Genomic DNA, 23,917 nt, shown 5'->3' on the forward strand with positions numbered 1-23,917 from the left:
GCTCTACGGCCTCTTCATGGCGAGGCTCTCCTTCGCCATTTTTGAGTGGGACGCCGAAGACGTGTCCCGCCTGAGAGGAGCCAAGCAGTCCGAGGAGGGGAGGGACGCCCAGGAGGTCAAGCTGTCCGCCAAGGAGCTCGCCCGTCACTGCCGGCGCCGCACCAGGGGTGCAGTGAAGACGGAGCGGCTGGTCCAAGAGGTGCTGGACAGCATGGGCGTCCCTTTGATCGACCGCGCCCGAATGGAGGAGATCTGGAGCACGCTGCGCCGACACCTCGACTGAATCCAGGACCCTGCGGGAGTGGACCTCTACACCAAGACGGGAGAGCTCACCAAAGGCGGGGTGAGGCTCCCCGTCTACCGGTGCGGCCGAGGCTCCACTTCCCTGGAATCGTTCCACCTGCACCTGTGCCGCTTCATCCCAGGTAAGTACATGTGTGGTTTACAACACAGACTCAATTATGTATTTGTGTGTTTATTTGTCCTCACACTAACTGTGTTGCTTTGTTTCTGCTTAGGACAATCTGCAAGTGATGTACACTTCCAGGTGTACCTGCTGGAGGGCCTGGTGCGGTGGAACGAGAATCGAGGGAGGACAGAGGTCGGCGCTGCGTTGCTACAGTGCCCAGCTGCAGCACAGCTTCGACCAGCTGACCCAAGAGCTTCTTGGGCTCACGCTGGTCGACACGTACACCATGCCCAGGGAGTACACAGGTAAGTCATAAATCTGTCTGAGGTAACGGTAACGTTTAACACCTGTCTTAGGTGTCTGTCATTTAACATCTGTGTCTCTGTGTGCCCACAGGGGAACTCATTGGGGTGGAGTACCTGTTCTCCCAGACGGGCGCTGTGCTGCAGAAGGACCTGGATGATCCTGACGCTCCAGGAGGGACTGATGAGGACGAAGCCGGGGGGGGTGGGGGGGGCAGTGATGAAGAGTTCGAGGAGGAGGAACCAGAGGAGATTCGTCTCCTCGAACACCACAGCGCTCTCCTTCAGTCCTCAAACCTCACCCGCGTGGACCAAATGGAGGTGCAGCAGGCTGAGGAGGAGGGGGGAGGAGGAGGAGGAGGAGGAGGATGTTATCGGGCCAGGTGGAGGCAGCTACCAGCACGTCGTGGCCCTGGCCCAGGCCCTCGTGGAACTGCGCCACCGCCGCTACGTCACTCCCAGGCAAGCCAGAGAGATCACCGCTCTCTGGCTGAAGTTGAGTGATTGGGACAAGGCAGCGGTCAAATTCCCCCCCCGTCACCAGGGCCGGCTTGTCCAAGGCCGATTCCGGACCACCCAGCGGCACGCTCACATGCCAGGGGTGTGGATAGTGTGAAGCGGTAAGCAGTCACAATAAATTTCCAAGCTTTTTTTGGTTCTTGTCCTGTCCTGTCAGTCACTAATTAACTCACTGACTCACTCTCTCTCTCTCTCTCTCTCTCCTCTCTCTCTCTCTGTCTATGTAGTGCGGTCCTGGGCAAGGGGGGCGGGAGCGGCGCAGTCTCCCGATGTGTCGAGGCTTGTGGAGGCTGTCCTGCTGGACCTCAGCATCCTCCACTGCAGCGAGGGCAGGAAGATTGCCGGGGTCTGGATTCCTCGCTGGGGTGCCGTCATGAGGGACTATCTAACAATTCGCGAGAATGTTTATAGTTGTGCAGCCCTCATGACGAGCACCCGCATCCAGCTACATGATGTCAATCGGCGGACCCTGACGCAATGGTAAGACCTGATCCTTTCTCTCACATCTGATTTGAAGTGGCACTGTGTGAGTGTGTGTGTGTGATGTCATGATTACTAATGTGCATTTGTTACATTCTGTTTTTTAAGGCACAACCAGAGGAGCAAGGCCATGATGAGGGACACCATCGCCATTGCAGTCCTGGGGCCCAGCACTCCCCAGACTGCAGCGGAGCCCCCTGCCTGCCCCACCGACTGTGCTGCAGCAGCCTGAGCAGCCAGACCAGCCCCTCCAGCACCGCCTGCCCACGGACGCTTCTGGTCCTGGACCTCATCGTCGCCAGCTCCTCCACTGCCTCCTCCTCCTCCTCATCAGCCACCCCACAAGCCTCCAGCGCGGACGCCGTCCTGTCCACCAGCGTCAGCGCGGAGGCCGGTGACATCCCCTCCACAGCCACAGCTGCCACTGCTCCACCAGTGCCAAGGAACACCGCCTGGAGGCGCAAGCTCCAGGAGGAGAAAGAGCGTTGTGCCGGGAGCTGGGAGAACACTTAAAACCAGCAAAGAAGGTCTCCCACTTTAACTGCAGGCGCAGTGGCCAACCGAAGACGCGGGCGTTTGGCCACAGCCGCTACAAGAAGGAGACCTTCTGCTCCCGGGCCGAGGGGAAAGGGAGAACTGTGGAGCAGTGGCTGGCAGAGGTGAAGGGGCGTGATGGAGCAGCCCCCCCTGCCTGAGCGAACACTTCACTTTTGTGTGTGTGTGTGTGTGTGAGTGAGTGATGGGGCGGCTCCCCCTCTCTGAACGAACGTGTGTGTGTGTGTGTGTGTGTGTGTGTGTGTGTGTTTGGGAGGGAGGGATTTGTAAATATTGTGTATATAGTGTATTTAGTTTGTCAATTATGTTTGCTAAATAAATATTGTGTATATAGTTGTCTTATATAAGATATTCCTTTATTTGTCCCACAATGGGGAAATTCCAATATATATCTATATAGTTGTATATTGCTGTCTTAATTGTTTTTGTTTTAAATAAACTTTTCTTTTTTAAACCAATGCTTTCTCCTGCTTCTTTCGGTCTTTAAGAAATTAAATAAATATAGGGAAGACTAGGTATCTAGACTAGGTGCCTGATATCACTAAATTCCCACAGGTAACAGTCACACAATACATCATTCCCTCTCCTCACTTAAAACTAGGGTCAAGGGGTCAACCCAGGGTCAGGTTCAAAGGTTTACCTAGAGACTAGGTGAGAATGGGCCTCAAATGGACACTGTAAAACAACAGGGGGTGCTGAGGGTTTAGTTGGACAGAATGGAAGGCAGAAAAGCAACGCGGAAAACCAAACACGTCACTTCATTAGGTTTGTTAGAAATATACTTTGTTAAACTGCATCTGTGTTTCTATGTACCTTGACTAACAGAGTTCTGTATTGTATTTGTATTTAAGTGGACTACGACTGCACATCCTCCTCCTCCTCCTCCTCCAGCTCCTCTCCTTGACGGCTTCAGGCAGCAGAGCCAGTGGCGGGGACCAGCAAGCCCACCCGTTGCACTGTGTACAGGCGCAAAATTAAAGCGGCAAAAGACAAAAAAGTCCTCCAAAGTACCAGGGGAAAGCCACAGCACAAACCTGGTGACCCCTGCAACATCCGTGGCCAAGCATGCACGGTGGATGGTGGCCACACTTACCTCAAGGGCCAATACTTTTGTGCTGTGGAAGAGGGCCCTGGAGGACGCACAGTGCAAGAGTAGATCAGGGAACAGCTTGGCCCTGGTGAGCTACAGAAGCTCCCCAGAACAACAGCCTGGAACCTCAAACAGAGGCATGAGAAACCAGAGAAACCAGGTGGGAAAGTGAGGAAGCCCCACAAACTGCGGATCTGCCAACTCTGTGGCCAGCCACAGCAGAAAGACTTTGGCCACAGCCAATATGGGGGAGAGCACTTCTGTGCTTTCTATGAAGGGAAGACTGTGGAGCTGTGGCTGGCTGAGAAGAGTTTAAAAAGACATTAAAAGTTTATTTTTTTAAATATTTACTGTACTATTATCCAAGCACCTTATATGTTTCATCTGTTCACTGCACCTTATATTTTTTATTTTTAGTTTGCACTGCAATTATACTGGTTATTTATCCATTTTTTATATTGCATTCTATGTTGATTTTTTTGATATGTCTGTGTGTTGTTACTGTGTGTAATGCTGCTGCTACATTGCACTTTCCCAGCTTATCTATTATACATTTTGACCATTCCTAATAAATATTGAATTGATTAAAACCTTGTCATGTCTATTTAAATACTTTTTAACTTGACTTTTTAAACCTGGAGCCATTCAGGAGGCCAAAACGATACAAATATTAATGCACATTTAACAAAACAGGTCTCCTTGCTTTAAATGCGTGCAGGTGCCTTTAATTCGCCATATGATAAGTAACCATGTGCTCGGGATGACGTCGAACAACAGCTGAGAAAAGAAGCTTTTTCATTTAAGCTGCCATTGTCTTCCAGAAGCACCTATCTGCCAGTTTCCACCTCAGGAAGCTTCACAGCGGTGACTAGTACATTATAGAGTGGTTTGGTGTGGCTCTCTCACTTAGTTTGGCTGTAATGCACAAAACTATTAAAAGTGACTTTTTTGCGTTCCCCATGTAATTCTGGCTTTTTCCTGTTTCACATGCAATTCTGTGGGACTTTGGTGTTTTTCCACCTAAGTGTGCTGAATGAGCTTCTCAGGCTGAGAAAACAAGCTTTTCACACAAGCTGCCATTCTCTTCTGGAAGCACCTATCTGCCAGTTTCCACCTTAGGAAGCTTCACAGCGGTGACTTGTACATTATAGAGTGGTTTTCTGTGTTCCAAATGCAGTTACGCTTTTTCGACAAAAGAGGGCACACTTGACCACAGAATAATTCATTCTGGACTTGCAAAGCTTCACAGTGGCATAATTAAAGTGATGCATAAGTGGTTTGATGTGGCTCTCTCACTTAGTTTGGCTCTAATGGACAAAACTATTAAAAGTGACTTTTTTGCGTTTCCCATGTAATTCTGGCTTTTTCCTGTTTCAAGTGCAATTCTGTGGGACTTTGGTGTTTTTCCACCTAAGTGTGCCAGGCTGAGAAACCAAGCTTTTTCACACAAGCTGCCATTCTCTTCCAGAAGCACCTATCTGCCAGTTTCCACCTCAGGAAGCTTCACAGCGGTGAATTGTACATTATAGAGTGGTTTTCTGTCTTCCAAATGCAGTTACGCTTTTTCGACAAAAGAGGGCACACTTGACCACAGAATAATTCATTCTGGACTTGCAAAGCTTCACAGTGGCATAATTAAAGTGATGCATAAGTGGTTTGGTGTGGTTCTCTCACTTAGTTTGGCTGTAATGAACAAAAATATTAAAATTGACTTTTTTGCTTTTCCCATGTAATTCTGGCTTTTTCCTTTTTCACATGCAATTCTGTGGGACTTTGGTGTTTTTCCAACTAAGTGTGCTGAATGAGCTTCTCAGGCTGAGAAAACAAGCTTTTTCACACAAGCTGCCATTCTCTTCCAGAAGCACCTATCTGCCAGTTTCCACCTCAGGAAGCTTCACAGCGGCGACTTGTACATTATAGAGTGGTTTGGTGTGGCTCTCTCACTTAGTTTGGCTGTAATGGACAAAACTATTAAAAGTGACTTTTTAGCGTTTCCCATGTAATTCTGGCTTTTTCCTGTTTCACATGCAATCGAGCCCCGGACTGATTTCGCACTCTTGCTGGGGCAGGTGTATATAGTTGTTTGCAGTGTTGTGTGTGTGTGTTTTTTTTTAAAAGACATTGACTTTCCCCTCCACAAGGACCGGGACTTTGCCGCAGTGTGGAGGCTTTCTACCAACACCGGTCCACCCACCCTGCCACAACTCTTCTACAGCACAGTGACACTCTGCTTGGAAAAAAATGTGTGTCCCATTCACACCTGTATAACACGCTGTCATGCCTCTGTGCTGTTCTGATTCTATGCACTGACAAGTCTTATAGGCCTGCTGTGTGTCTGCTGCCTGTCATATGGTTTAAGGGGGGAAATCATTGTGTGTCCCCTTCACACCTGTATAACACGCTGTCATGCCTCTGTGCTGTTCTGATTCTATGCACTGACAGGTTTTTTTATTTTTTATATTTTGGACATGTGGGTATGTTCATTAATGTGATCACTGTTACATCAGTTACATCCAGTAGCTGCGACGCAAGATATCGGACTGCCATTTGTGCTGGTTCATCTGCTGTTGCCACTGGCTCTGTTGCTGCCAAAAAAATAAAAAGCCTTGTATGTACAGGTACTTCACACTGTAATGCCCCTGTGTTATGTATCCATGCATATCTGTGCTGAGCTCTTATACTATGTGTCTGCCTGCTGTGATTGCCTTGTGCCACTGCTCTGTTCTGCATCACCATTTATTATTATTATTATTATTATTATTATTATTGGATTGTAGTTTAAATAATCTATTTTGCTCTGTACTTCTGCTGTGTTTGATGTTGTTGTTGTGAAGATGCAGAACACAACAACAATATATTTAATTGATATTTATTTCACTGAAGAAAAAGGGGAAACAAATCATACACAGCATGTAACTTTAATTTATACATAAATAATTTATTTACCCTTTTTTACTGAGAATTGTATTTTATTTGTAAAGCCCTTTCCACACTGATATGCTGCACTGTCCTGTATCCTGGACATCTGACTTCATATTTCAAATAAATTGTCATCATTTTATACTGGTATCATTGTTCTCTTGTCCTATATCAAATTTAAAGCAATAAACACTGATGATACATATTCTCAATAAACACTGATGATACATATTCTCAATAAAATGAAGACACAGGAGATAAACCGTACTGTAAATGAAAAATCCATTTATTATTGCATTGCCTGGCCTTGGAAATATGCAAATTCATTATCATTTATAGACTCTATACAACGGTTCCAAGCATGTTTTAATCATTTTTTTATATTTAGAGAAGACATTTCGACGCTATGCACGCGTTTCGCAGTTTGCCTCCGTCGGGATTCGAACTGGCGAGCGGGAGTGCCGTTCCGCACGTCGACCGCGCGTCTTTTGCGCTCTAGTGCGCATGCGCGGGTGCCGACCAAAACAGAGAAGAACGCTGGGGGAGCGCCTCTGCTCTGGGACAGCCTTCGTCTCTGTACCTGTGTTCCACATAAATGTCCCCACCTACCGATTTCAGAGGCTATCATTGGCTCATGCTCAAATGGAACAGGCCAATGGGTGAAGGCCAGGTCAACCCCATTGGTCTGTTCCATTTGGGTGCTGTGCTGTGATTCGACAGCTCGCCGCATGTCCCGCCCACCCCCAAAGCCACAGCCACGGTCAGTGTCATTCATTCATTCGGACTGAGCGGCGTTTGAGTGAGCGGACGGACGGACATTCACACAATATTATAAGGTTAGACAAACTTTATTGTTTGTAAAATTATGTGCTACATTGAAAAGGCAGCTTATATATTATACAGTAATCAGTTAGCAGTGAAACAGCGAGCCAATGTAACGTTAGCGTAAGTTAGGACTGCCGCCGATGTCATTACCGATCGGTGAAATGTGTTTAAAATAATATTCCCATACTGGGTTTACTTGTTGAGACCTAGGATATTGTACTGCTATTGTGTGGAGTTGATATTTAAAGTTTAACTGTGCTTTAGATGCGTTAGCATATAAATCGCTATTAGCATGCTAAGCGTTGGGAATGAATGAGCATTTAGCCACTGCTGTGATGAGCTGACGATCTCTGGAAACGCTTTAAAAACGTGATGAGACAACTTGGCTCACTTCTTAAGACCCTTGGTATGCTGGTACAACGAGGTGGAGTCAAAATTTGAAGTGTAAATATGGTTTAAATGTGTAAACAGACCAGCCGTGATTTTGCTAGCTAAAAACAAGGAGGTGAATGAGGTCATTTTAGTTACTACTTTTCTGAGGGCTGGCGATCTCTCACAATGTATTTAATCTTTAAACAGACTACCTGATTATCTTCCTTAGACCCTGTAGATGTAGTTACTACAGTTTGAAGTCAAAATTCAAAGTGTAAATATGGTTTAAATGTGTAAACAGGACGCCTGATGTTGAATGTATGTTAATGAATGGGCACAGTATCATTGAGTACAGTAATAGACTGTCAGTAGGATGTAAACAGTGCATGTGTAGCAGATTACTGACTTAAATCTTATTTCTTGTCTTTCTAGAAAATGCAGCCTATTTTCCGCTTTGAGGCAAACCTTGACCTGACCCTGCGGGCCTCTCAGGAGGCGCTGGCCTTGAGCCGCCGCCAGAGGGGGGCCTCTGCCTCTGCCACTGCCCTGGTGGTGGTTAAGACCCCTGAGCTGGTGCGCTCTGAGGCAAGAGACAGGGTGGTGCAGAAGGGAGGTAACCCCACCGATCACCATCAGGTGCTGGCCGAGAGCGAGCTGCAGCTCGGCCAGTACCGTGGTCAGACGTTCCGGTGGCTGCTGGAGAATGACGTGGGATACGCAGTCACCATCTGTGTGTCCCACGAGGGAGAGAGAGACAAAGGGGGCACTAGTCAGCAGAATGCCCTCATGGTGCACAAAGACGCCCTCGTCTCCTACGCCAGGCTGTTCCCGCCGATGGTGGCAGCCATCGACAGGCGTAGGATGCTCGAGGGCAGTCCCCAGACCATGAGGAGCGTGGACGACACGCTGGTGGGGTTCGGTGTTCATAGTGACCTGACCTACAAGACCCTGTACGAGTCGACGGACCGTGAGCGGGCAAGGTAAGTTGTGTGTGTGTGTGTGTGTGTGTGTGTGTGTCTGTGTGTGTCTGTGTGTGTGTGTGTATCTGTGTGTGTATCTGTGTGTCTGTGTCTGTGTGTGTCTGTGTGTGTATCTGTGTCTGTGTGTGTATGTCTGTGTGTGTGCGTGACTTTTTTACCCATTGCATTTCTGTTCTCTTTTTTAGCTATGTACAGTTTGTGAGGCAGGCGGCACCCACAGCCAAAGCGTCCAGGTTGGTGGACTTAAAAACATATGTGCAGGCCCGGGATGCAGAGAAGGCAGCCCTGGCAGCACAACCACCACAACCACCCCTGGACGCTGTTGGTCCCCAGGATGGACCCTCGGATGCTGACCTGCTCGCTGCCGCCATGGAGGTCGACCCGTGCAGGGATGCCCCATCAGCCGTGCCCCCCTTCTCTCTCTCCCAGCCACCGGAACGTCCCCTTCAGGACAACACCTGTGGGGAGAGGTCAGGCCCCGGCGCACAGGTATGCTCAGTGATGACATATTGTGTTGTAGTGTGTGTGTGTCTGTGTTCAGTACACTAACGGTCTGACACTGCTGTGTGTTTCAGCTGCTACCACGTGGCTGGAGGCTGACGCTCCCCGAAGAGCAGCACGACTGGGTGGGCTGGGCACTGTTCAGGAGGGCACCCAACGGGCAGGGTGTCCTCACATCTGAACTCCGCCTGTGGTGGCACCCACCAAGGTGCCCGGCCCCTCTACACCCAGCCACCCGCCACAGCCCACCCCTTTTTCCAGAGTCCCTTTTTCCTGTGGGTGCCCTACAGGATGTGGGCGTACCCCCTCCGCTGCCCCATCGTCGCCTGTGGGGGCAAGCTTGCGGGAGCTGGCCTCTACAAGACGGTGAGGAGGGTCTTGGACAGGAGCTGCTGGTACTTCATGGGCACGGAGTACCTGGAATGCAGCTCCTGTCACAAGAAGATGCCGGGATGGTCGCAGGACATCTTGGGACAGCTGGACATGGCCCATCGTGAGCAGTTTCCAGCAGTTCTCACGTACAAGTAAGTAATGTAAACAGTAACAGCAACAGTAATGTATTTCTGTGGTTTTCTCCAGTAACCTCTGATCACCTCTTTCCCCTCCCAGGTTGTCCTGCGACAGAGCTGTGATCGGGCTCATGAAGGAGCGCACTTTGGGCAACAGTGCGTCTCGCCTCCGTGCCTCTCTGGTGGAGCGCACACCAGAGAGTGGATGGCGCGGTCGATGCTGTACCTTTCCGTGCTCCGCAAGCTTCGGGTACCGGGCGCTGCGCCGCTGGCGGCGTCGTCGCTCCCAACCATGCACCCGGTGCCCACAGTGCTCTGGCTCATCAACGTCTACGTCAGGGACGCCTTGACGAGGCTCGACGAGACGAGAGCCAGAGTCACTTCCATCTTTGGTGATCTTTTGAAGATGGACTCCACCAAGAAGGTAGGTTTTGTTATCCACCACAGCGTGCCGTGTACCCAGTGTAATGTTTGTTTTGTCATGTGTCTGAATGTTGTTGTGTTGCTGTGTCACACAGATCACCAAAAAGCTTGCGGGCGGTGCTGCCGGGACGGCCGCCTGGGTCACCAACGTCGGCAATGAGTACGGGCAGGTGCTCATGTCCGTCCTCACCGCAGCTGAGGGGGGCGGACTTGTCGACATGGCATGGTACCGCGAAGCCGGGAAGGCCCCTCCAAGGGTCCTGTACGTGGACCGGGACTGCTGTGCCACCGTGGGACAGTGTCAAACGTCCAAGCTGTTCCACGAGTGGCACGAGCTGGTCGTCAGGCTCGACGTGTGGCACCTCATGCGGCGTTTCGCCAGAGGGGGTGACCACCGACAGCCACCAGCTCTACGGCCTCTTCATGGCGAGGCTCTCCTTCGCCATTTTTGAGTGGGACGCCGAAGACGTGTCCCGCCTGAGAGGAGCCAAGCAGTCCGAGGAGGGGAGGGACGCCCAGGAGGTCAAGCTGTCCGCCAAGGAGCTCGCCCGTCACTGCCGGCGCCGCACCAGGGGTGCAGTGAAGACGGAGCGGCTGGTCCAAGAGGTGCTGGACAGCATGGGCGTCCCTTTGATCGACCGCGCCCGAATGGAGGAGATCTGGAGCACGCTGCGCCGACACCTCGACTGAATCCAGGACCCTGCGGGAGTGGACCTCTACACCAAGACGGGAGAGCTCACCAAAGGCGGGGTGAGGCTCCCCGTCTACCGGTGCGGCCGAGGCTCCACTTCCCTGGAATCGTTCCACCTGCACCTGTGCCGCTTCATCCCAGGTAAGTACATGTGTGGTTTACAACACAGACTCAATTATGTATTTGTGTGTTTATTTGTCCTCACACTAACTGTGTTGCTTTGTTTCTGCTTAGGACAATCTGCAAGTGATGTACACTTCCAGGTGTACCTGCTGGAGGGCCTGGTGCGGTGGAACGAGAATCGAGGGAGGACAGAGGTCGGCGCTGCGTTGCTACAGTGCCCAGCTGCAGCACAGCTTCGACCAGCTGACCCAAGAGCTTCTTGGGCTCACGCTGGTCGACACGTACACCATGCCCAGGGAGTACACAGGTAAGTCATAAATCTGTCTGAGGTAACGGTAACGTTTAACACCTGTCTTAGGTGTCTGTCATTTAACATCTGTGTCTCTGTGTGCCCACAGGGGAACTCATTGGGGTGGAGTACCTGTTCTCCCAGACGGGCGCTGTGCTGCAGAAGGACCTGGATGATCCTGACGCTCCAGGAGGGACTGATGAGGACGAAGCCGGGGGGGGTGGGGGGCAGTGATGAAGAGTTCGAGGAGGAGGAACCAGAGGAGATTCGTCTCCTCGAACACCACAGCGCTCTCCTTCAGTCCTCAAACCTCACCCGCGTGGACCAAATGGAGGTGCAGCGGCTGGGGGGAGGCTGAGGAGGAGGAGGAGGAGGAGGAGGAGGAGGAGGAGGAGGATGTTATCGGGCCAGGTGGAGGCAGCTACCAGCACGTCGTGGCCCTGGCCCAGGCCCTCGTGGAACTGCGCCACCGCCGCTACGTCACTCCCAGGCAAGCCAGAGAGATCACCGCTCTCTGGCTGAAGTTGAGTGATTGGGACAAGGCAGCGGTCAAATTCCCCCCCCGTCACCAGGGCCGGCTTGTCCAAGGCCGATTCCGGACCACCCAGCGGCACGCTCACATGCCAGGGGTGTGGATAGTGTGAAGCGGTAAGCAGTCACAATAAATTTCCAAGCTTTTTTTGGTTCTTGTCCTGTCCTGTCAGTCACTAATTAACTCACTGACTCACTCTCTCTCTCTCTCTCTCTCCTCTCTCTCTCTCTGTCTATGTAGTGCGGTCCTGGGCAAGGGGGCGGGAGCGGCGCAGTCTCCCGATGTGTCGAGGCTTGTGGAGGCTGTCCTGCTGGACCTCAGCATCCTCCACTGCAGCGAGGGCAGGAAGATTGCCGGGGTCTGGATTCCTCGCTGGGGTGCCGTCATGAGGGACTATCTAACAATTCGCGAGAATGTTTATAGTTGTGCAGCCCTCATGACGAGCACCCGCATCCAGCTACATGATGTCAATCGGCGGACCCTGACGCAATGGTAAGACCTGATCCTTTCTCTCACATCTGATTTGAAGTGGCACTGTGTGAGTGTGTGTGTGTGATGTCATGATTACTAATGTGCATTTGTTACATTCTGTTTTTTAAGGCACAACCAGAGGAGCAAGGCCATGATGAGGGACACCATCGCCATTGCAGTCCTGGGGCCCAGCACTCCCCAGACTGCAGCGGAGCCCCTGCCTGCCCCACCGACTGTGCTGCAGCAGCCTGAGCAGCCAGACCAGCCCCTCCAGCACCGCCTGCCCACGGACGCTTCTGGTCCTGGACCTCATCGTCGCCAGCTCCTCCACTGCCTCCTCCTCCTCCTCATCAGCCACCCCACAAGCCTCCAGCGCGGACGCCGTCCTGTCCACCAGCGTCAGCGCGGAGGCCGGTGACATCCCCTCCACAGCCACAGCTGCCACTGCTCCACCAGTGCCAAGGAACACCGCCTGGAGGCGCAAGCTCCAGGAGGAGAAAGAGCGTTGTGCCGGGAGCTGGGAGAACACTTAAAACCAGCAAAGAAGGTCTCCCACTTTAACTGCAGGCGCAGTGGCCAACCGAAGACGCGGGCGTTTGGCCACAGCCGCTACAAGAAGGAGACCTTCTGCTCCCGGGCCGAGGGGAAAGGGAGAACTGTGGAGCAGTGGCTGGCAGAGGTGAAGGGGCGTGATGGAGCAGCCCCCCCTGCCTGAGCGAACACTTCACTTTGTGTGTGTGTGTGTGTGTGAGTGAGTGATGGGGCGGCTCCCCCTCTCTGAACGAACGCTTTGTGTGTGTGTGTGTGTGTGTGTGTGTGTGTGTTTGGGAGGGAGGGATTTGTAAATATTGTGTATATAGTGTATTTAGTTTGTCAATTATGTTTGCTAAATAAATATTGTGTATATAGTTGTCTTATATAAGATATTCCTTTATTTGTCCCACAATGGGGAAATTCCAATATATATCTATATAGTTGTATATTGCTGTCTTAATTGTTTTTGTTTTAAATAAACTTTTCTTTTTTAAACCAATGCTTTCTCCTGCTTCTTTCGGTCTTTAAGAAATTAAATAAATATAGGGAAGACTAGGTATCTAGACTAGGTGCCTGATATCACTAAATTCCCACAGGTAACAGTCACACAATACATCATTCCCTCTCCTCACTTAAAACTAGGGTCAAGGGGTCAACCCAGGGTCAGGTTCAAAGGTTTACCTAGAGACTAGGTGAGAATGGGCCTCAAATGGACACTGTAAAACAACAGGGGGTGCTGAGGGTTTAGTTGGACAGAATGGAAGGCAGAAAAGCAACGCGGAAAACCAAACACGTCACTTCATTAGGTTTGTTAGAAATATACTTTGTTAAACTGCATCTGTGTTTCTATGTACCTTGACTAACAGAGTTCTGTATTGTATTTGTATTTAAGTGGACTACGACTGCACATCCTCCTCCTCCTCCTCCTCCTCCAGCTCCTCTCCTTGACGGCTTCAGGCAGCAGAGCCAGTGGCGGGGACCAGCAAGCCCACCCGTTGCACTGTGTACAGGCGCAAAATTAAAGCGGCAAAAGACAAAAAAGTCCTCCAAAGTACCAGGGGAAAGCCACAGCACAAACCTGGTGACCCCTGCAACATCCGTGGCCAAGCATGCACGGTGGATGGTGGCCACACTTACCTCAAGGGCCAATACTTTTGTGCTGTGGAAGAGGGCCCTGGAGGACGCACAGTGCAAGAGTAGATCAGGGAACAGCTTGGCCCTGGTGAGCTACAGAAGCTCCCCAGAACAACAGCCTGGAACCTCAAACAGAGGCATGAGAAACCAGAGAAACCAGGTGGGAAAGTGAGGAAGCCCCACAAACTGCGGATCTGCCAACTCTGTGGCCAGCCACAGCAGAAAGACTTTGGCCACAGCCAATATGGGGGAGAGCACTTCTGTGCTTTCTATGAAGGGAAGACTGTGGAGCTGTGGCTGGCTGAGAAGAGTTTAAAAAGACATTAAAAGTTTATTTTTTTAAATATTTACTGTACTATTATCCAAGCACCTTATATGTTTCATCTGTTCACTGCACCTTATATTTTTTATTTTTAGTTTGCACTGCAATTATACTGGTTATTTATCCATTTTTTATATTGCATTCTATGTTGATTTTTTTGATATGTCTGTGTGTTGTTACTGTGTGTAATGCTGCTGCTACATTGCACTTTCCCAGCTTATCTATTATACATTTTGACCATTCCTAATAAATATTGAATTGATTAAAACCTTGTCATGTCTATTTAAATACTTTTTAACTTGACTTTTTAAACCTGGAGCCATTCAGGAGGCCAAAACGATACAAATATTAATGCACATTTAACAAAACAGGTCTCCTTGCTTTAAATGCGTGCAGGTGCCTTTAATTCGCCATATGATAAGTAACCATGTGCTCGGGATGACGTCGAACAACAGCTGAGAAAAGAAGCTTTTTCATTTAAGCTGCCATTGTCTTCCAGAAGCACCTATCTGCCAGTTTCCACCTCAGGAAGCTTCACAGCGGTGACTAGTACATTATAGAGTGGTTTGGTGTGGCTCTCTCACTTAGTTTGGCTGTAATGCACAAAACTATTAAAAGTGACTTTTTTGCGTTCCCCATGTAATTCTGGCTTTTTCCTGTTTCACATGCAATTCTGTGGGACTTTGGTGTTTTTCCACCTAAGTGTGCTGAATGAGCTTCTCAGGCTGAGAAAACAAGCTTTTCACACAAGCTGCCATTCTCTTCTGGAAGCACCTATCTGCCAGTTTCCACCTTAGGAAGCTTCACAGCGGTGACTTGTACATTATAGAGTGGTTTTCTGTGTTCCAAATGCAGTTACGCTTTTTCGACAAAAGAGGGCACACTTGACCACAGAATAATTCATTCTGGACTTGCAAAGCTTCACAGTGGCATAATTAAAGTGATGCATAAGTGGTTTGATGTGGCTCTCTCACTTAGTTTGGCTCTAATGGACAAAACTATTAAAAGTGACTTTTTGCGTTTCCCATGTAATTCTGGCTTTTTCCTGTTTCAAGTGCAATTCTGTGGGACTTTGGTGTTTTTCCACCTAAGTGTGCCAGGCTGAGAAACCAAGCTTTTTCACACAAGCTGCCATTCTCTTCCAGAAGCACCTATCTGCCAGTTTCCACCTCAGGAAGCTTCACAGCGGTGAATTGTACATTATAGAGTGGTTTTCTGTCTTCCAAATGCAGTTACGCTTTTTCGACAAAAGAGGGCACACTTGACCACAGAATAATTCATTCTGGACTTGCAAAGCTTCACAGTGGCATAATTAAAGTGATGCATAAGTGGTTTGGTGTGGTTCTCTCACTTAGTTTGGCTGTAATGAACAAAAATATTAAAATTGACTTTTTTGCTTTTCCCATGTAATTCTGGCTTTTTCCTTTTTCACATGCAATTCTGTGGGACTTTGGTGTTTTTCCAACTAAGTGTGCTGAATGAGCTTCTCAGGCTGAGAAAACAAGCTTTTTCACACAAGCTGCCATTCTCTTCCAGAAGCACCTATCTGCCAGTTTCCACCTCAGGAAGCTTCACAGCGGCGACTTGTACATTATAGAGTGGTTTGGTGTGGCTCTCTCACTTAGTTTGGCTGTAATGGACAAAACTATTAAAAGTGACTTTTTAGCGTTTCCCATGTAATTCTGGCTTTTTCCTGTTTCACATGCAATCGAGCCCCGGACTGATTTCGCACTCTTGCTGGGGCAGGTGTATATAGTTGTTTGCAGTGTTGTGTGTGTGTGTTTTTTTTTAAAAGACATTGACTTTCCCCTCCACAAGGACCGGGACTTTGCCGCAGTGTGGAGGCTTTCTACCAACACCGGTCCACCCACCCTGCCACAACTCTTCTACAGCACAGTGACACTCTGCTTGGAAAAAAATGTGTGTCCCATTCACACCTGTATAACACGCTGTCATGCCTCTGTGCTGTTCTGATTCTATGCACTGACAAGTCTTATAGGCCTGCTGTGTGTCTGCTGCCTGTCATATGGTTTAAGGGGGGGAAATCATTGTGTGTCCCATTCACACCTGTATAACACGCTGTCATGCCTCTGTGCTGTTCTGATTCTATGCACTGACAGGTTTTTTTATTTTTTATATTTTGGACATGTGGGTATGTTCATTAATGTGATCACTGTTACATCAGTTACATCCAGTAGCTGCGACGCAAGATATCGGACTGCCATTTGTGCTGGTTCATCTGCTGTTGCCACTGGCTCTGTTGCTGCCAAAAAAATAAAAAGCCTTGTATGTACAGGTACTTCACACTGTAATGCCCCTGTGTTATGTATCCATGCATATCTGTGCTGAGCTCTTATACTATGTGTCTGCCTGCTGTGATTGCCTTGTGCCACTGCTCTGTTCTGCATCACCATATTATTATTATTATTATTATTATTATTATTGGATTGTAGTTTAAATAATCTATTTTGCTCTGTACTTCTGCTGTGTTTGATGTTGTTGTTGTGAAGATGCAGAACACAACAACAATATATTTAATTGATATTTATTTCACTGAAGAAAAAGGGGAAACAAATCATACACAGCATGTAACTTTAATTTATACATAAATAATTTATTTACCCTTTTTTACTGAGAATTGTATTTTATTTGTAAAGCCCTTTCCACACTGATATGCTGCACTGTCCTGTATCCTGGACATCTGACTTCATATTTCAAATAAATTGTCATCATTTTATACTGGTATCATTGTTCTCTTGTCCTATATCAAATTTAAAGCAATAAACACTGATGATACATATTCTCAATAAACACTGATGATACATATTCTCAATAAAATGAAGACACAGGAGATAAACCGTACTGTAAATGAAAAATCCATTTATTATTGCATTGCCTGGCCTTGGAAATATGCAAATTCATTATCATTTATAGACTCTATACAACGGTTCCAAGCATGTTTTAATCATTTTTTTATATTTAGAGAAGACATTTCGACGCTATGCACGCGTTTCGCAGTTTGCCTCCGTCGGGATTCGAACTGGCGAGCGGGAGTGCCGTTCCGCACGTCGACCGCGCGTCTTTTGCGCTCTAGTGCGCATGCGCGGGTGCCGACCAAAACAGAGAAGAACGCTGGGGGAGCGCCTCTGCTCTGGGACAGCCTTCGTCTCTGTACCTGTGTTCCACATAAATGTCCCCACCTACCGATTTCAGAGGCTATCATTGGCTCATGCTCAAATGGAACAGGCCAATGGGTGAAGGCCAGGTCAACCCCATTGGTCTGTTCCATTTGGGTGCTGTGCTGTGATTCGACAGCTCGCCGCATGTCCCGCCCACCCCCAAAGCCACAGCCACGGTCAGTGTCATTCATTCATTCGGACTGAGCGGCGTTTGAGTGAGCGGACGGACGGACATTCACACAATATTATAAGGTTAGACAAACTTTATTGTTTGTAAAATTATGTGCTACATTGAAAAGGCAGCTTATATATTATACAGTAATCAGTTAGCAGTGAAACAGCGAGCCAATGTAACGTTAGCGTAAGTTAGGACTGCCGCCGATGTCATTACCGATCGGTGAAATGTGTTTAAAATAATATTCCCATACTGGGTTTACTTGTTGAGACCTAGGATATTGTACTGCTATTGTGTGGAGTTGATATTTAAAGTTTAACTGTGCTTTAGATGCGTTAGCATATAAATCGCTATTAGCATGCTAAGCGTTGGGAATGAATGAGCATTTAGCCACTGCTGTGATGAGCTGACGATCTCTGGAAACGCTTTAAAAACGTGATGAGACAACTTGGCTCACTTCTTAAGACCCTTGGTATGCTGGTACAACGAGGTGGAGTCAAAATTTGAAGTGTAAATATGGTTTAAATGTGTAAACAGACCAGCCGTGATTTTGCTAGCTAAAAACAAGGAGGTGAATGAGGTCATTTTAGTTACTACTTTTCTGAGGGCTGGCGATCTCTCACAATGTATTTAATCTTTAAACAGACTACCTGATTATCTTCCTTAGACCCTGTAGATGTAGTTACTACAGTTTGAAGTCAAAATTCAAAGTGTAAATATGGTTTAAATGTGTAAACAGGACGCCTGATGTTGAATGTATGTTAATGAATGGGCACAGTATCATTGAGTACAGTAATAGACTGTCAGTAGGATGTAAACAGTGCATGTGTAGCAGATTACTGACTTAAATCTTATTTCTTGTCTTTCTAGAAAATGCAGCCTATTTTCCGCTTTGAGGCAAACCTTGACCTGACCCTGCGGGCCTCTCAGGAGGCGCTGGCCTTGAGCCGCCGCCAGAGGGGGGGCCTCTGCCTCTGCCACTGCCCTGGTGGTGGTTAAGACCCCTGAGCTGGTGCGCTCTGAGGCAAGAGACAGGGTGGTGCAGAAGGGAGGTAACCCCACCGATCACCATCAGGTGCTGGCCGAGAGCGAGCTGCAGCTCGGCCAGTACCGTGGTCAGACGTTCCGGTGGCTGCTGGAGAATGACGTGGGATACGCAGTCACCATCTGTGTGTCCCACGAGGGAGAGAGAGACAAAGGGGGCACTAGTCAGCAGAATGCCCTCATGGTGCACAAAGACGCCCTCGTCTCCTACGCCAGGCTGTTCCCGCCGATGGTGGCAGCCATCGACAGGCGTAGGATGCTCGAGGGCAGTCCCCAGACCATGAGGGGCGTGGACGACACGCTGGTGGGGTTCGGTGTTCATAGTGACCTGACCTACAAGACCCTGTACGAGTCGACGGACCGTGAGCGGGCAAGGTAAGTTTTTGTGTGTGTGTGTGTGTGTGTGTGTGTGTGTGTCTGTGTGTGTCTGTGTGTGTCTGTGTGTGTATCTGTGTGTGTATCTGTGTGTCTGTGTCTGTGTGTGTCTGTGTGTGTATCTGTGTCTGTGTGTGTATGTCTGTGTGTGTGCGTGACTTTTTTACCCATTGCATTTCTGTTCTCTTTTTTAGCTATGTACAGTTTGTGAGGCAGGCGGCACCCACAGCCAAAGCGTCCAGGTTGGTGGACTTAAAAAAATATGTGCAGGCCCGGGATGCAGAGAAGGCAGCCCTGGCAGCACAACCACCACAACCACCCCTGGACGCTGTTGGTCCCCAGGATGGACCCTCGGATGCTGACCTGCTCGCTGCCGCCATGGAGGTCGACCCGTGCAGGGATGCCCCATCAGCCGTGCCCCCCTTCTCTCTCTCCCAGCCACCGGAACGTCCCCTTCAGGACAACACCTGTGGGGAGAGGTCAGGCCCCGGCGCACAGGTATGCTCAGTGATGACATATTGTGTTGTAGTGTGTGTGTGTCTGTGTTCAGTACACTAACGGTCTGACACTGCTGTGTGTTTCAGCTGCTACCACGTGGCTGGAGGCTGACGCTCCCCGAAGAGCAGCACGACTGGGTGGGCTGGGCACTGTTCAGGAGGGCACCCAACGGGCAGGGTGTCCTCACATCTGAACTCCGCCTGTGGTGGCACCCACCAAGGTGCCCGGCCCCTCTACACCCAGCCACCCGCCACAGCCCACCCCTTTTTCCAGAGTCCCTTTTTCCTGTGGGTGCCCTACAGGATGTGGGCGTACCCCCTCCGCTGCCCCATCGTCGCCTGTGGGGGCAAGCTTGCGGGAGCTGGCCTCTACAAGACGGTGAGGAGGGTCTTGGACAGGAGCTGCTGGTACTTCATGGGCACGGAGTACCTGGAATGCAGCTCCTGTCACAAGAAGATGCCGGGATGGTCGCAGGACATCTTGGGACAGCTGGACATGGCCCATCGTGAGCAGTTTCCAGCAGTTCTCACGTACAAGTAAGTAATGTAAACAGTAACAGCAACAGTAATGTATTTCTGTGGTTTTCTCCAGTAACCTCTGATCACCTCTTTCCCCTCCCAGGTTGTCCTGCGACAGAGCTGTGATCGGGCTCATGAAGGAGCGCACTTTGGGCAACAGTGCGTCTCGCCTCCGTGCCTCTCTGGTGGAGCGCACACCAGAGAGTGGATGGCGCGGTCGATGCTGTACCTTTCCGTGCTCCGCAAGCTTCGGGTACCGGGCGCTGCGCCGCTGGCGGCGTCGTCGCTCCCAACCATGCACCCGGTGCCCACAGTGCTCTGGCTCATCAACGTCTACGTCAGGGACGCCTTGACGAGGCTCGACGAGACGAGAGCCAGAGTCACTTCCATCTTTGGTGATCTTTTGAAGATGGACTCCACCAAGAAGGTAGGTTTTGTTATCCACCACAGCGTGCCGTGTACCCAGTGTAATGTTTGTTTTGTCATGTGTCTGAATGTTGTTGTGTTGCTGTGTCACACAGATCACCAAAAAGCTTGCGGGCGGTGCTGCCGGGACGGCCGCCTGGGTCACCAACGTCGGCAATGAGTACGGGCAGGTGCTCATGTCCGTCCTCACCGCAGCTGAGGGGGGCGGACTTGTCGACATGGCATGGTACCGCGAAGCCGGGAAGGCCCCTCCAAGGGTCCTGTACGTGGACCGGGACTGCTGTGCCACCGTGGGACAGTGTCAAACGTCCAAGCTGTTCCACGAGTGGCACGAGCTGGTCGTCAGGCTCGACGTGTGGCACCTCATGCGGCGTTTCGCCAGAGGGGTGACCACCGACAGCCACCAGCTCTACGGCCTCTTCATGGCGAGGCTCTCCTTCGCCATTTTTGAGTGGGACGCCGAAGACGTGTCCCGCCTGAGAGGAGCCAAGCAGTCCGAGGAGGGGAGGGACGCCCAGGAGGTCAAGCTGTCCGCCAAGGAGCTCGCCCGTCACTGCCGGCGCCGCACCAGGGGGTGCAGTGGAGGCGGAGCGGCTGGTCCAAGAGGTGCTGGACACCTTCTGGCACGTGACGGACAGCATGGGCGTCCCTTTGATCGACCGCGCCCGAATGGAGGAGATCTGGAGCACGCTGCGCCGACACCTCGACTGAATCCAGGACCCTGCGGGAGTGGACCTCTACACCAAGACGGGAGAGCTCACCAAAGGCGGGGTGAGGCTCCCCGTCTACCGGTGCGGCCGAGGCTCCACTTCCCTGGAATCGTTCCACCTGCACCTGTGCCGCTTCATCCCAGGTAAGTACATGTGTGGTTTACAACACAGACTCAATTATGTATTTGTGTGTTTATTTGTCCTCACACTAACTGTGTTGCTTTGTTTCTGCTTAGGACAATCTGCAAGTGATGTACACTTCCAGGTGTACCTGCTGGAGGGCCTGGTGCGGTGGAACGAGAATCGAGGGAGGACAGAGGTCGGCGCTGCGTTGCTACAGTGCCCAGCTGCAGCACAGCTTCGACCAGCTGACCCAAGAGCTTCTTGGGCTCACGCTGGTCGACACGTACACCATGCCCAGGGAGTACACAGGTAAGTCATAAATCTGTCTGAGGTAACGGTAACGTTTAACACCTGTCTTAGGTGTCTGTCATTTAACATCTGTGTCTCTGTGTGCCCACAGGGGAACTCATTGGGGTGGAGTACCTGTTCTCCCAGACGGGCGCTGTGCTGCAGAAGGACCTGGATGATCCTGACGCTCCAGGAGGGACTGATGAGGACGAAGCCGGGGGGGGGTGGGGGGCAGTGATGAAGAGTTCGAGGAGGAGGAACCAGAGGAGATTCGTCTCCTCGAACACCACAGCGCTCTCCTTCAGTCCTCAAACCTCACCCGCGTGGACCAAATGGAGGTGCAGCAGGCTGTGGAGGAGGAGGAGGAGGATGTTATCGGGCCAGGTGGAGGCAGCTACCAGCACGTCGTGGCCCTGGCCCAGGCCCTCGTGGAACTGCGCCACCGCCGCTACGTCACTCCCAGGCAAGCCAGAGAGATCACCGCTCTCTGGCTGAAGTTGAGTGATTGGGACAAGGCAGCGGTCAAATTCCCCCCCCCCCCCCGTCACCAGGGCCGGCTTGTCCAAGGCCGATTCCGGACCACCCAGCGGCACGCTCACATGCCAGGGGTGTGGATAGTGTGAAGTGGTAAGCAGTCACAATAAATTTCCAAGCTTTTTTTGGTTCTTGTCCTGTCCTGTCAGTCACTAATTAACTCACTGACTCACTCTCTCTCTCTCTCTCTCTCTCTGTCTCTCTCTCTCTCTCTCTCTCCTCTCTCTCTCTCTGTCTATGTAGTGCGGTCCTGGGCAAGGGGGCGGGAGCGGCGCAGTCTCCCGATGTGTCGAGGCTTGTGGGGGCTGTCCTGCTGGACCTCAGCATCCTCCACTGCAGCGAGGGCAGGAAGATTGCCGGGGTCTGGATTCCTCGCTGGGGTGCCGTCATGAGGGACTATCTAACAATTCGCGAGAATGTTTATAGTTGTGCAGCCCTCATGACGAGCACCCGCATCCAGCTATATGATGTCAATCGGCGGACCCTGACACAATGGTAAGACCTGATCCTTTCTCTCACATCTGATTTGAAGTGGCACTGTGTGAGTGTGTGTGTGTGATGTCATGATTACTAATGTGCATTTGTTACATTCTGTTTTTTAAGGCACAACCAGAGGAGCAAGGCCATGATGAGGGACACCATCGCCATTGCAGTCCTGGGGCCCAGCACTCCCCAGACTGCAGCGGAGCCCCTGCCTGCCCCACCGACTGTGCTGCAGCAGCCTGAGCAGCCAGACCAGCCCCTCCAGCACCGCCTGCCCACGGACGCTTCTGGTCCTGGACCTCATCGTCGCCAGCTCCTCCACTGCCTACTCCTCCTCCTCATCAGCCACCCCACAAGCCTCCAGCGCGGACGCCGTCCTGTCAACCAGCGTCAGTGCGGAGGCCGGTGACATCCCCTCCACAGCCACAGCTGCCACTGCTCCACCAGTGCCAAGGAACACCGCCTGGAGGCGCAAGCTCCAGGAGGAGAAAGAGCATGGTGCCGGGAGCTGGGAGAACACTTAAAACCAGCAAAGAAGGTCTCCCACTTTAACTGCAGGCGCAGTGGCCAACCGAAGACGCGGGCGTTTGGCCACAGCCGCTACAAGAAGGAGACCTTCTGCTCCCGGGCCGAGGGGAAAGGGAGAACTGTGGAGCAGTGGCTGGCAGAGGTGAAGGGGCGTGATGGAGCAGCCCCCCCTGCCTGAGCGAACACTTCACTTTGTGTGTGTGTGTGTGTGTGAGTGAGTGATGGGGCGGCTCCCCCTCTCTGAGCGAACGCTTTTGTTGTGTGTGTGTGTGTGTGTGTGTGTGTGTTTGGGAGGGAGGGATTTGTAAATATTGTGTATATAGTGTATTTAGTTTGTCAATTATGTTTGCTAAATAAATATTGTGTATATAGTTGTCTTATATAAGATATTCCTTTATTTGTCCCACAATGGGGAAATTCCAATATATATCTATATAGTTGTATATTGCTGTCTTAATTGTTTTTGTTTTAAATAAACTTTTCTTTTTAAACCAATGCTTTCTCCTGCTTCTTTCGGTCTTTAAGAAATTAAATAAATATAGGGAAGACTAGGTATCTAGACTAGGTGCCTGATATCACTAAATTCCCACAGGTAACAGTCACACAATACATCATTCCCTCTCCTCACTTAAAACTAGGGTCAAGGGGTCAACCCAGGGTCAGGTTCAAAGGTTTACCTAGAGACTAGGTGAGAATGGGCCTCAAATGGACACTGTAAAACAACAGGGGGTGCTGAGGGTTTAGTTGGACAGAATGGAAGGCAGAAAAGCAACGCGGAAAACCAAACACGTCACTTCATTAGGTTTGTTAGAAATATACTTTGTTAAACTGCATCTGTGTTTCTATGTACCTTGACTAACAGAGTTCTGTATTGTATTTGTATTTAAGTGGACTACGACTGCACATCCTCCTCCTCCTCCTCCTCCTCCAGCTCCTCTCCTTGACGGCTTCAGGCAGCAGAGCCAGTGGCGGGGACCAGCAAGCCCACCCGTTGCACTGTGTACAGGCGCAAAATTAAAGCAGCAAAAGACAAAAAAGTCCTCGCAAAGTACCAGG

At 50.4% G+C, this 23,917-nt stretch overlaps 2 protein-coding genes across 8 annotated transcripts in view; both read left to right on the forward strand.

Moving 5' to 3' along the window:
- The window catches only part of LOC127360984 (uncharacterized), a 33,340-nt gene extending 12,012 nt beyond the window's left edge, over positions 1 to 21,328 (forward strand). For 2 of the 7 annotated variants that reach the window (XM_051395546.1, XM_051395547.1), the window contains exons 3-5: positions 9,562 to 9,885; positions 20,291 to 21,048; positions 21,142 to 21,328. In XM_051395546.1, the coding sequence (XP_051251506.1) occupies positions 9,667 to 9,885; positions 20,291 to 21,048; positions 21,142 to 21,157 (993 nt within the window). In that variant the 5' untranslated portion in view covers positions 9,562 to 9,666 and the 3' untranslated portion in view covers positions 21,158 to 21,328. Of the gene's footprint in view, positions 1 to 8,297; positions 8,452 to 8,636; positions 8,941 to 9,026; positions 9,477 to 9,561; positions 9,886 to 18,947; positions 19,252 to 19,337; positions 19,788 to 19,872; positions 20,197 to 20,290; positions 21,049 to 21,141 lie in introns of those variants that run through there. The other 5 variants (XM_051395552.1, XM_051395550.1, XM_051395551.1 and 2 more) reach the window with 5 other exon arrangements.
- Positions 1 to 23,108, forward strand: part of LOC127360981 (uncharacterized) — a 33,206-nt gene extending 10,098 nt beyond the window's left edge. The window contains exons 3-4 of the mRNA XM_051395543.1: positions 22,094 to 22,345; positions 22,454 to 23,108. Coding sequence (XP_051251503.1) covers positions 22,094 to 22,345; positions 22,454 to 22,742 — 541 coding nt within the window. The 3' untranslated portion in view covers positions 22,743 to 23,108. The remainder of the gene's footprint in view (positions 1 to 22,093; positions 22,346 to 22,453) is intronic.
- The last annotated feature ends 809 nt before the right edge of the window (positions 23,109 to 23,917 follow it).

Source organism: Dicentrarchus labrax, unplaced genomic scaffold (assembly GCF_905237075.1).
Source record: "Dicentrarchus labrax unplaced genomic scaffold, dlabrax2021, whole genome shotgun sequence".
NCBI classification, from domain to species: Eukaryota; Metazoa; Chordata; class Actinopteri; family Moronidae; genus Dicentrarchus; species Dicentrarchus labrax.